The sequence below is a fragment of the Gossypium raimondii genome, chromosome 10 (genome assembly GCF_025698545.1).
Source record: "Gossypium raimondii isolate GPD5lz chromosome 10, ASM2569854v1, whole genome shotgun sequence".
Lineage (NCBI taxonomy): Eukaryota > Viridiplantae > Streptophyta > Magnoliopsida > Malvales > Malvaceae > Gossypium > Gossypium raimondii.
Window position 1 is genome coordinate 7,829,131 of NC_068574.1, and position 12,193 is coordinate 7,841,323.

The 12,193-nt window shown below is 31.6% G+C and overlaps 1 protein-coding gene and 1 non-coding gene across 4 annotated transcripts; one reads left to right on the forward strand and one right to left on the reverse strand.

Annotated features, from left to right (window-relative positions):
* Window positions 1-1,055: 1,055 nt before the first annotated feature.
* Window positions 1,056-1,127, reverse strand: TRNAC-GCA (transfer RNA cysteine (anticodon GCA)). Its single transcript has one exon. It is a non-coding gene; the product is annotated as a tRNA-Cys (tRNA).
* Window positions 1,128-5,497: 4,370 nt separating this feature from the next.
* On the forward strand, window positions 5,498-10,624 carry LOC105777694 (hypothetical protein). Of its 3 annotated transcripts, none has more exons than XM_012601068.2 (8): window positions 5,498-6,166; window positions 6,265-6,581; window positions 7,110-7,844; window positions 8,118-8,246; window positions 8,674-8,877; window positions 8,963-9,163; window positions 9,385-9,499; window positions 10,245-10,624. In XM_012601068.2, the coding sequence occupies exons 1-7, from the start codon at window positions 5,899-5,901 to the stop codon at window positions 9,493-9,495; spliced, it is 1,965 nt and encodes a 654-aa protein (XP_012456522.1). In that variant the 5' UTR covers window positions 5,498-5,898; the 3' UTR covers window positions 9,496-9,499; window positions 10,245-10,624. The 3 variants fall into 3 exon arrangements, with proteins under 3 accessions (XP_012456522.1, XP_052478801.1, XP_012456521.1); XM_052622841.1 differs by lacking the exon at window positions 10,245-10,624 and having other exon boundaries at window positions 7,110-7,423; window positions 7,571-7,844; window positions 9,385-9,852; XM_012601067.2 differs by lacking the exon at window positions 10,245-10,624 and having other exon boundaries at window positions 9,385-9,852.
* The last annotated feature ends 1,569 nt before the right edge of the window (window positions 10,625-12,193 follow it).

The window sequence follows — 12,193 nt, forward strand, 5'->3', positions numbered from 1 at the left end:
GATTTCCATAGTCAGAATAGATGTATCATATTCAAGAAACTGACCCAAAATATCCCCAACTTGTTTGGCAATAGTTTCCGTCATCAAACCTGGAGGCAAATCAGGTATTTAGACCCAAAACTCTGATAAATATAACGAAACTATTAACGGATCTTCCCCCATTTGAATTTGTTGAAGGAATAGTAAATGATTATTGAAAAACCGTGGAGTTCCCGAAAGCACTCTTTAAACATCAACATCATGGAAAAATTGAAAAAGAAACATTTTTTCTCCTAAATCCGAAATACAAATCCCCCCATTTGGATGCCAAAGATCAACCATGGTATTGCATAAAGATGGAAAATGAACAACACTATCAGTCAAGCATCGTCCTACCAAACTGAATTGATAATTCTGATCCACCACCGTAGCCTCCTCATGAAACGCATCCTCCTCCTCATCAATTAGATTCAAATTAGCCAGTTCCTCCTCCATCACTCAAAAACAAAGAAAAATTGTCACACCAAAACTAAGAAACAAAACTTCGAAGAAGAAAAAGGAAGAAATAAGAGAAAACCCCGTGTCAAAAGACAAACAAAACTTAGTGTCAATAGATAGACTCATCAGATATCATTTTAAAATAGCGTCGTTTTTATTTTAGTCACTCTTAAATTTTTATTTTATTATTTTAATCGTCTATTATTCTCATCATCTTCTATTTTGATTTTCTTCGATCTATCATCTCTGTTATCATTTTCAATCTATTACAAATATATTTAATTTCACCTTAATTTTTAATAATATTATTTATAACATGTATCTTATTTCATGCTTTTGAGATAACATATAATATTAATGTAATTAAAATAAAAATAAAAAACTTATAAATATTATTAATTACAGAAAAATAATCTATATAAACAATTACATACGGTAAAATTTTATTTTAATATATTTAAATTAATATTCCTGATAGTAGTTTTGCTTTCACATTATAATTTATCTCACTACCATCACCAGTTCACCGCTATGCAGTATACCAATGAATTTTGCACTAAAAATTGTTAATGTAAAATAGGGCTCAACCGGGTTCGAACCGGTGACCTCTTGATCTGCAGTCAAATGCTCTACCACTGAGCTATGAACCCTTTTCGGACAAATCTTGGTAACTAGTTTTGTATAGCGTATATTTTAACTTACTATGTTAGAAGGGAAAAGAAAAGAAGGAATAACTTTTCTACTGCATTACTACGTTTGCTGTCACTGAGTTGAGACACAATTCAATTGGTAATCGATCAAAATCAATATCTTACATATATATATTAGATTATGAAATATTAACAGGTTAATTTTTTTGCAAAATATAAAATTAAAGTGGTAAATTTGAGGTTTTGTAAATGTTATTATAGCGGGTTTAAAATATTTTTATAGAGTTCATGTAAAAAAAATTGTTATTTTTTGAATATAAGAGCTTTCTAGTTATTTTTCAATTTAATTTGTATTCAAGCTCAATTAGAAACTTAAAATATAATATAGATTTGTTACTACTTAAATATAAAAGTATTTTAGTTATTTTCTAATTGAGTTGACATCCGATTGACTTATGACGTCAACTCAATTAAAAATTTATATATGGCACAGATAAAACATTTTTTAAATTTTTTATATTAAAATATTTTAACGGAAAATGGCACCATATTGAAAATAGGCTTATGTCCTTGGAAATAGAACAAAAATCCTTTATCCCTTCTTTATGTCCTTGCGATTTAAGTTTTTTAAAACCAAAAACATATAATGGTAAATAACCCAACATAGAGCTTTCACAAATGGGGATTCCTGACTTTTTCATAGAAATCACATCAGAATTAAGGAGCAAAGGAATTTTTATGTCCTAACACATTAATCTAAATTGTTTAATAATGTTTCTCAAAAATATATTTAGAAAGGGAGAAATTATAATTTTCAACTTCTGCAAGAAGTGGTTGAGAGAAACATTTTTTCTCTTTTATTTAAGAATATTCTTTAGTCCCAAAAGTACTTTTGACAAACATTCTTAAATTAGACCTAAATCAATATTATCGATCTAATCTTACTAGCGTTGCCTCATTGGTTCATGTTTTTCTAATTTCATGGACATGGAGAAGTCCCTTGCATCCTTCTAATATTAAAAAAAATAATTAAATGTATTATTATTGTATAACCAAAAAGTTCTATAAAAATATTAAATTGTATACTCTTTTTTCAATTTTCCTTGTGTTGTAATAATTAAGTTTAAGAAAAGTTGGGAATTATTATTGTAATAATTGATTATAGTAAAAAGTTGTGATATCAAAGAAATGATTATTGTAACAATTGAATATTAGTAAAAAAATATAAACCTAGATAGAATTAGACTTGATCATGGGTTGGGTAGATACAAAATTTTAGGTATATTTTATATGCTCGGGTCTAGCCTGACCTGAAAAATGAGCATAAAATTTTGCTTAAGTTTGGCTTAGATTAAAAATGCTAAACTTGACTCCAACCCAACTCGCCTGCATTACATTTTTATATTATTTTTATATAAAAATAAATTTCAAAAATATAATACATTAAATACACTAAAATATTAAAAATAAATATTTCTTAACAAATTGAAAATACATTAAAAAAATCTGTATACTTAAATAATATTAAGATAGTTGCAACTTAGATAGCAAATGCTTCTAAAATAGCAACAAAATTAACAAAAAAACAAGAGTTATATAATATCAGAACAATAACAACAAAATAGTAGCTATAATAGCAAAATGACAGCAAAACAACAACAAAGCAGTAACAGAAAAAAAAGATTAGGTCGATTCGAGCCAAGCCCAAGCCAAAAATCCTACCTAAGGCCCGACCAATTTAGAGAAATGAACTTTATTTTTTATCGAAATCCATTTTTCGGGCTTATATCATTACCCAAACCCTCTCACTTTCAATCAAGCCTTTGAGCCTAGGCGAGTAGCCCGGTCCATGATGAGATCTAGATACAACTTAGAGTTGAAAGATTTTTTTAATGTAAATAAATAAAGCTAATGTTATGTTAGTGAATGGTTTTAATATATTTTGACAAATTTATTATAAATAAGAAAAGAAAATAATATTAAATATGGAAACGAACAATACTGTACTGAGATTGCGACACTAAAAACGTGATTAGTGTGTAAACATAAATTTTAAGAATATTAAAAGTAAAATGATGTAAATGAGGATTGGATGTGTAATTTTAATAACTTATATATGGAAATAAATATTAAGAAAGAACTTTAATTGCATATATGGAGAGATTTAGGCTTGAAATATACGACATTTTAAAAATGGTAAATTTGGGTCTTGTATTAAAATTCTAAATGGCATAAATATATTATTGATACACAATAAATTTAAAAATTAAAACCAAAAAGCATCCCAAAATAAAACAATTAGTTCAATTAAAAGAATAAAAGTAAAATTATAAATAAAAGAATAATAATAGTAACATATTTTACATAAATTAAAAAATTATATTACATCTTGATTAGGATATTTAAATTAGTGTAAAAATTTGAATATAATAAAATAATTATTAAACAAATACAAAAATAATGTAATGTAAATTAAAAAAGGCATGAATATAAATGATACTATATAAATGAAAATAATCTACTTTTTCTGATTTAATGGTTGGAAGGGAGTTATGGGTAGAAGTTAGCATTGAATAAAAAAAAACTTAAGCAATAGATAAACCCTTGAACTTTGGAAAAAATCAATTAAGTCTTTTGACCGATGATTTTTGTCGTTGACCGTTAATTTGCTTATGTGGCCATTAACGATTTCTAAGTTAGCCATTATGTTGTTGACGAGGTGGTCCATGTCAGCAAAAATAAAAAAATTCAAAAATTAAATTTATTTTGGTAAAAGGACCTTTCTAGTCTCTTTAAAAAATTTGAGAGCAAATTTGTCCCTCTAGAAAAATCAGAGCAATTTATTCCATGTTAATTTCGAAAGCGAGCAATTAAAGACAACTACCATGGCGCTAATGTCTTACATTAAATGTACATAATTTTGATTGGTACAATAACACTTTTAACCCTCAATGTTTACATATTTTGTCAAAAATTGGCCTAGTTCAACCTCAATTTTTGCACATTTACACAAATGTTGCAGGTTAGATTTGTTAAATCAATACCAAATTAATAGAATGTGTAAACTTTGAGAGCTAAATTTGCTATTATATCAATAAAATTATGTACAATTGACGAAAAATATTAACGTCGTGAGAATCTGTGCATAGTTGCTTACTTTCAAAATTGATAGAGATTAAATTGCTCTGATGTTTCTAGCCAATCTGATGGTCTCACATGATAGCCTCTCATAATGTCATGTGGTAAAATTTTTTTTATATTTTTTAAATTTATATTTGCCATATGGCACAATGAGAGGTTAGCATGTGGCACTAGTGAAGTAGCTAGTAATCCCATATCAACACAATTTAATTGATGGAATACATATTTGAATTAAAAAAAAAAAGAAACTAAGGAAGTAGAAATAAACAAATAAACCGAAATTGAAATAAAAGAGAGGAGAGAAATTGGGGAGAGGGCAAATGGGTCCAAAGAAAAGTAAATGACAGTGTAAAAAACAAAGAAAATATAAAAAATAAAAAGGGGTGGCAGTGCAGTGGCAGAATCAAGTGCTGTCAGATTCATTCTTATTAATCATTAATCGCAGTTTATGATTACAGTAAGACAAAATTAATTTATTATTCAATATTGTCTTCTTTTTCTTTTATTTTCATAATCTTATTTCTTCACTTCTTCTCCAAGTTATTCATAATTTTATAATTATAAAACTAGATGAAAATTGAAATACAATTAAATTAAAATGAATAATCCATTTATATTAATATCAAATAGAATTAATTTTATGTACTCCAATAAGTTTGTAAAATTTATATTTTAATACTTTAATTTTCATATACCATATTTATCCACCTAAATCATATAAAACAAAATTAATATAAAATTAAAATTTTTAATTAAATTATTGATAAACTAAAATTGTTTAACAATGTTTAGCATAAAATTTTATATATTAATATGAGTAATATAATTTTATTACTATATTAAATAATTATTTAATTAATAAATATTATTAGAAGCTTTTGACCTAAATATTATAAAAATATTATTTAAATAAAATATGTTTAAAATTATTTACCAAAACAATATAGGATGAAGATTTGAGATCCCAATGTAAGAATTTTTGTCACCTCAACATTCCAAGTTAGATATAAAAAATAAAAATAAAATCTAAATTATTGTTTAAAAGATAATATTTTAGGAAATAATTTGGGATACATGTAATTTTGATAAAATAATAATTATTTTTATAATATTTTAGTAAAAAAAGAGATAATTTACAAGAATGTTTTTATATAGGAAATATTAAAATCAAGTTTAACCCTAAAATAAATTTATAAACTTGTCCCTAAAACCATAAATATACCGTTTCAGTATGAAAAGGAGAACAAAGAAAAAAGGGAAAGAGAAATAAACGAAGGAGAAAGAGAAACGAAAACACAGCGAAAAACAGAGACAAAGGATTCAGAAAAACAGAGAGAGAGAGAGAGACAACTCATTACCTTCAAGCATAATGCAGGAGTTGCCATCAACTACCACAACCATACTCCTTTTCGGAATCTGCCATCACTGAACTTCCCTTTCCACCTCTTTTCCATTGTCCGACGGACCGCCGAAATGCCGTCGCATGCGGCGTTTCAATTGGTTTTCTCCGGGATTTCATCTCCGACATAGTTCTGTTTAACAAAAAATAAAGGGGAAAAACTTTCTTTCTTTTCTTTTTGTGTTCAAATCTGGAAGAATATATTGTGGCCGTCCGATTCTATTCTCGACAATGGTGATGAAAGCATGGATGGTGGTGGAAAAAGGGAGGAGGATCGTACGGACGGCGATTTTCATGGTGGCTATGTTAGCGTCGCTTATAGGATCGTCTCTGCCGTTGCTGGTGGCGTTAGGCGACATCATGGTCCCTTTCCTTTTATTCTCAAGCTTCACGTGCGTCACCTGCTACAGTTTCAACCAACACTTTCGGCTTTACGCTTTCAAAAACTCCTTAATCGATATCCCTCTCGTTTCCATCCTCAGATCTATCATCATCACTTGTACGATCTCTCTCTTTCATTGTTGATAAGAATATATATATGAAAGGAATCATTATACATTTTCTCATTTTGTTTATGTTTATGTTTATAATTTGCAGGTGTATATTCGATGTGTGATGGCCCAGCATTATCCCATGGACCTTATGTAGGAACGGTTACTTTATGCGCGTTTGTTTCGATTATTCTACTTTCAATTAAGGCCTGTGTTTTTACGGTGAATTCTGGAATAGAGGCAGAGGCATCCTCGTCGGCTTATTCGTTGACAAGCCAAAGGCTTCATTGGAAGAAATCGTGGGGAATGCCTGTTTTATTTCTTTCATCAGTAGTTTTCGCACTTGGTCACACTGTAATTGCTTATAGAACAAGTTGCAGAGCAAGGAGAAAGCTTTTGTTTCATCGAGTTGACCCTGAAGCTGTAAGTTTTCGAGCTTCCTTTTATTTATTTTTTTTTCAATTTCTATTTTGGGTTTTTCATTGTATAAGGTAGTCATTGGGTTTTTCAATTAGTGTTCTTGTTTCACAGAGCAATTTCCTTTTTTTTTCTTCTAAAAACAAAAAGCTTGATTTTACTTGATATAACATAATTATGCTGGGATTAAAAAAAAAAAAATCTCGTTCGTTTCTATTAATTTTGCTTTCTGAATAAAAAAAAAGCAACTTTTGAAGAATAAAAATGCGTTTTTACGCTAGTATGAAATGATTATGTTAGAATTGGTTCTGCATTATAGTTGTCTTATTGTTTTTCTAGCAATTATTTAGGCGCAAAAATTTAACCACAAAGTGAAGTAACTAAATGAATACAGAAACAAAATTCAGTCGTTTTAGGAGTTAATTTCCACCTTTCATGGCTTTTGGTTCCTTAGTAGGAATATTGATATTTCTTTTGGTTCCTTAGTAGGAATATTGATATTTTCTTTTGGATGTAACATTCATGTTATTGCAGGTTCTTTCTTGCAAGAATGTTTTCTCTGGCTTCCAGAAGGTTCCACGGTCTCCCACTCCCTCTGCAGGGAAAACTCCAAAAAGTGATAGTGAAACAAGGCGAAAGCCTTTTGGGCAACCTCATGATGAACGGGAACTCCCTGCTAGATTACTTGCTGACATTGATAGCTTATTCATTGCACTGCAAGGGCTTACCATTCATTACAAGCTTTCCTTTCCTGGTTCACCCCCTAGGTCTTTGTCATCTACTACCTTTCTTGAACCTAAAGTTACTTGCACACCACAGGTGGCTACTGGAAAGCTAAAGCTTGATAGGCAAGCACTAAGCTTCTCAATAAAAACGCAATCTCACCATCTTCAGAGGAGCTATAGCAATCAATTTCACAGCTCTTCTCTTTATGCTCCACTGTTGGATGGTTCCCCAAATTCTCCTGTTCGTTCTGAAGATATTCCTGTTTTCAGGCTTGACGACTCAGTTGCACAGGTTGAGACAAGTCATTTGAACTCTGGCACTCTACAACAAGATATAGAGGCAAGTGGTGAGCTTGGTATCATTTTAGTGCATGGTTTTGGAGGGGGAGTCTTTTCTTGGAGGCATGTAATGGGAGTGCTTGCTCGCCAGGTTGGTTGTTCAGTTGCCGCTTTTGATCGGCCTGGTTGGGGATTGACTTCTAGGCCTAGCCGGAAGGACTGGGAGGGAAAAGAGTTGCCCAATCCTTACAAGCTTGAAACTCAGGTTAGGTTTAACACTCTTTTGGATGCTATGTGGTAATTTAGGAGTGATATGCTCTTGTGGCAGGAAGGATGCATTACCAGATTAAATGCTTAAAGTGTTATACATATAATTGGGAAGTTTTTTTTTTTTTTTTGGTTTATAAGCACTTCCTATTGCTGTAGGCCTCTCCTAATTTATTGATCTGCAGTTCGCTGTATCTTTTAATATATTTCTTGTCAGCTTTTTTATTTAATCAGTCAGAAGTACTTAAGTATTATTACCTGGTATTTTCAGGTTGACTTGCTTCTTTCCTTTTGCTCTGAGATGGGGTTTTCTTCAGTAGTGCTTGTTGGCCATGATGATGGAGGCCTGCTTGCTTTGAAGGCTGCACAAAAAGTCCAAACTTCAATGAATTCGTTCAATGTAAGCTCTCATGATGTTCCTGTATCAATTTGGATGTTTTAGACAACAAAAGTGTATCCTACTTATTCGCTATTGTGGCTAGTTTTTTACTGACACAACTACATTATTGGCACTTTTGCGGTTGTATAGCTACTTGAAATAGTCACACAAGAACGTCTCAGGGTTGGCTATAGTAGACTAATGTGTTGTTTCCCACAGTAGACTGTCAGAATAAACAAAAATGATCTATTTATGTTGAGCGTGGAAAAGTAACAAGTATTTTGGTTCAATGGTTTTACTTTTAGCATTTTCCAGGAATCTTACCTTTTTCTCCTTAAACTTTACTGCAAGGGTCATTTTGCAAATTTGGCCTGTTGTCAACTTTAGCTTAATGCCTTTAAGCTTGGTTCTTACTTACACCGTTTGGTTTATTTTGTGGTTTACTCAGATTACAATCAAAGCAGTGGTTTTGCTAAACGTTAGCTTGTCAAGAGAAGTTGTTCCCGCCTTTGCAAGGATACTCTTGCGCACTTCACTTGGGAAGAAGCACTTGGTTCGTCCGCTTCTGCGAACAGAAATCACACAAGTGGTAAATAGACGTGCATGGTATGATGCAACCAAGTTAACAACGGAAGTTTTGAGCCTCTACAAGGTAAATTTCATATAACCTTTCTAGTTCGATGTTTCTGTTTGTTTACTAATTTGATTTGTTGAATTGATCATCCTCCTTCAATCAGGCCCCACTTTGTGCAGAAGGTTGGGATGAAGCACTTCATGAGATAAGCAGGTTGTCATCTGAAACTATCCTTTCACCACAAAATGCAACATCACTGCTAAAAGCTATTGAAGAGATGCCAGTATTAGTCATTGCTGGTGCTGAAGATGCCCATATTTCTCTTAAATCTTGCCAGGCCTTGGCTTCAAAACTTGTAAATTCTGTAAGTAGTCTGCAACAATTTATATCCTCTGCTCTCAAATTGAAAGATCTGGCATACAGAAACTTTACTCTAAACTCATTTGTTCAGTGTTCTTACACGTAACATGTTTACACCATTTCTGCGTTTTGTTGCCATATTACGAGCCAGAATTGCTGATACTCTTTGAATTTCTTGTTTATGAACAACAAACTAATGTCGTGTTTCATGATGTTGCTGTGCAGAGATTGGTTGCAATATCTGGATGTGGCCATCTACCACACGAGGAGTGCCCCAAGGCATTGCTTGCAGCCATCTCACCTTTCATACACAGATTGCTACATAAACCAGAATAGCAAAGTCAGTAGGACACCTCTTTCTTTAACTTGCATTACCATGGTTCTTATCTCTTTCTTTGGGCTTTCTATATTTTTTCTGTATTTTCGTTTTTCCCTTTTATTTTCAAGCAATCTTTCCCCAAAGGATGAGATAAATCAGACCCTCTTCTTTTGGGTAATTTTGATGTGTTCTGAGCCTCACCCTAACCCTAATTCTCTGGGGTGCTTGTAGAGCCTGTATTTTTAAATTTTTTTTTTATACTGATGTTTGTTTTAACAGTCCTAGGTATCTGAGTGGCAAAATGGCATATAATTGTACATTTATGAAAATTGATTATGAATGGCATTTGAGCATTGTGTCAAAATTCAGAGATAGTTTGGATTGCATTATTTATTTTTGAATGTCCTATCTAATTGTACAAACCAATTTAGGTATATGCTGGGGTTTGGATTACTCTTATTTATGCTTGATTTTGAGTTTTTACAAAGGTGATTGAAGTTGTCAAAAACCATGGGCTTTAAGTAATAAATGGAAAAAACACATACAGAAGGACAAGAGAGAAAAGTTGAGCAAAGGAAATGATTGTTGTATTTATTTGGATACTTAAAATCAGTAACAAATTGATTTTTATTTATGAACCACCTCAACAAGACTTGGAAGGCAACTTAGTCCCCCTCTAAGGGAACCCGAAGAAGAATTGTAAATTGAAGCCACCTGAATCAACATAATTGCTTTACTAAAAAGCTAGTATCCACATTTTGTGCAGGCAAAAGACAGGTCTCTAAACCATTTTTCGGAGGGCAACGCTGGCAAAGAATCAAGTCAATAAATTACTCCTTTGAGAACTTGTTGACAAGTGATTCGTGAATGTGTGGGATAACACCACCGCCTGCTATGGTTCCCTTGATCAAGGTCATCACCCTGGATAGCAAGTTGCAGATGCCTAGGTGTAATATGCTTAACCTTCTGCATTACCTGCCAGTTCGAGCACTTGTGCAGTCAGGTACTCCAGCATTTACACAGCAGCTCTTGCTCTCACTCTTCCATTTACTTTAACCTTTGTCTTCAGCAATCGGTGCACCCGACCCACAGGGAACTATAGCGTGTATACGTAAAACAATATGAAGCACTGGTTATAATTTTGAACTTGCGATGAGGACTTTCGCTTCTCAACATGAGACTATTCCGTAGACCATCAGAAACAAACAACACATCACAATCAAACATCTCATCCTAAAATTGGAAATATGATGTGGTTAGGTATAATAATAATAATGTGATACACTTAGGGGAAAATTCATGTTTAAACCTCGAAAACAACATTGTTAGAAGGGATACCAATAAATTTTAAATGTTGACTGTAAAACGAAAATGAAGAATACTAGTATAAATTACCTAACCAAACCAGCTAAACATCGGTCAATTATTTAATATTACCTTATAATCAATTTAGTTGCCGAAACTATTTCAACTGAAATCTTATTTGATCAAGTCGATTTTAACTTATACTCTTTTCTACACATTATTTTTGTAATGACAAGTATGATTAACTTTGAGAAAAAAAACAAATAGAAAAAAATAATAGTGTTTAGATGGTGTTTTAAGTATAAATTAAAAAAAGTTGCTAAACAGTAGCAACCTTTACTTTTATTTAATTTAATTTACAATTAATTTTGAATTTTTATGATCTAAAAACAACTATTTTTATTTAAAATAATGAAGTAAATTAAAATTCTCTATAATTAAAAATAATAATATATAAAAGTTATTGATTATTATTTCTTATTTAGATCCTATTTAATTAAGTGTTGAAAATTAATATTTTCAGCAAGTTAATTTTTGAAACAACTCTCACCTTTCCTTTTCCTCTCGACGGTCCGACGTCGTTTTTAACATTCAATAGTTCAATAATAGAAACAACATTAGTTTACATCCAATTAACATTTAAATACAAAGTCAAACACGTTTTGTATTTTATTTAATTTAGTCCCTGTCACACCCCAATTGTCGAGTTGGTCTGATTTGTGAGACTACGTTGGCAAAGATTGCCTAAGTTGCAAAGCTTAGACCGATTGATGATGGTAACTTGTGGTGAAGTGCTTCGTAGAACTTCACCAATACAATAGAGTTCCACTTTGCGATATGACGAGTTCTTGATTGTGGTGCGAACCTTATGAGACAGACTTTCCAGCTAATAAGATCGCCATCTGTGTTTTTGGTGTCACTACTAAAGTAAGCATGATAGCCTGTGGGACACGTTTAAGTCACCTACATCCAAGTGGAGGCAATGTGTCAGTAATTAGGACACTTGTAGAGCCTCGTAGGATGTGATTAATTAGTGCAAGCATGGGAGAACGAGTAATGATTAGAGATAATCCCGATTGGAATTTGGACGTGAGTTATTTATAGATAGGCTAACGTGATAGCTAAGATAAGATTTCTGATTCATCTTCTCTGCTAGACTTTGTTATCATCAAAGAAACCAGGAGAGTTATTTGTTAACGAAGGTGTTAACTATTAAAGCTTAGGAGAGTTTCTATACCAATTGTCTCTTGGTAAATTCTTAACCCTTCCTTTAAGCTTTATCAAATAGATAGAAACTAACATAATAGAGGCTTGATAGGATTTCTTTAAATATTATATAAAAAAAACTTCTATCCAAAAACTATTTGCATGTCTACAGATTCTTGTTATGTCATAAAGTTTTGGTCTTTT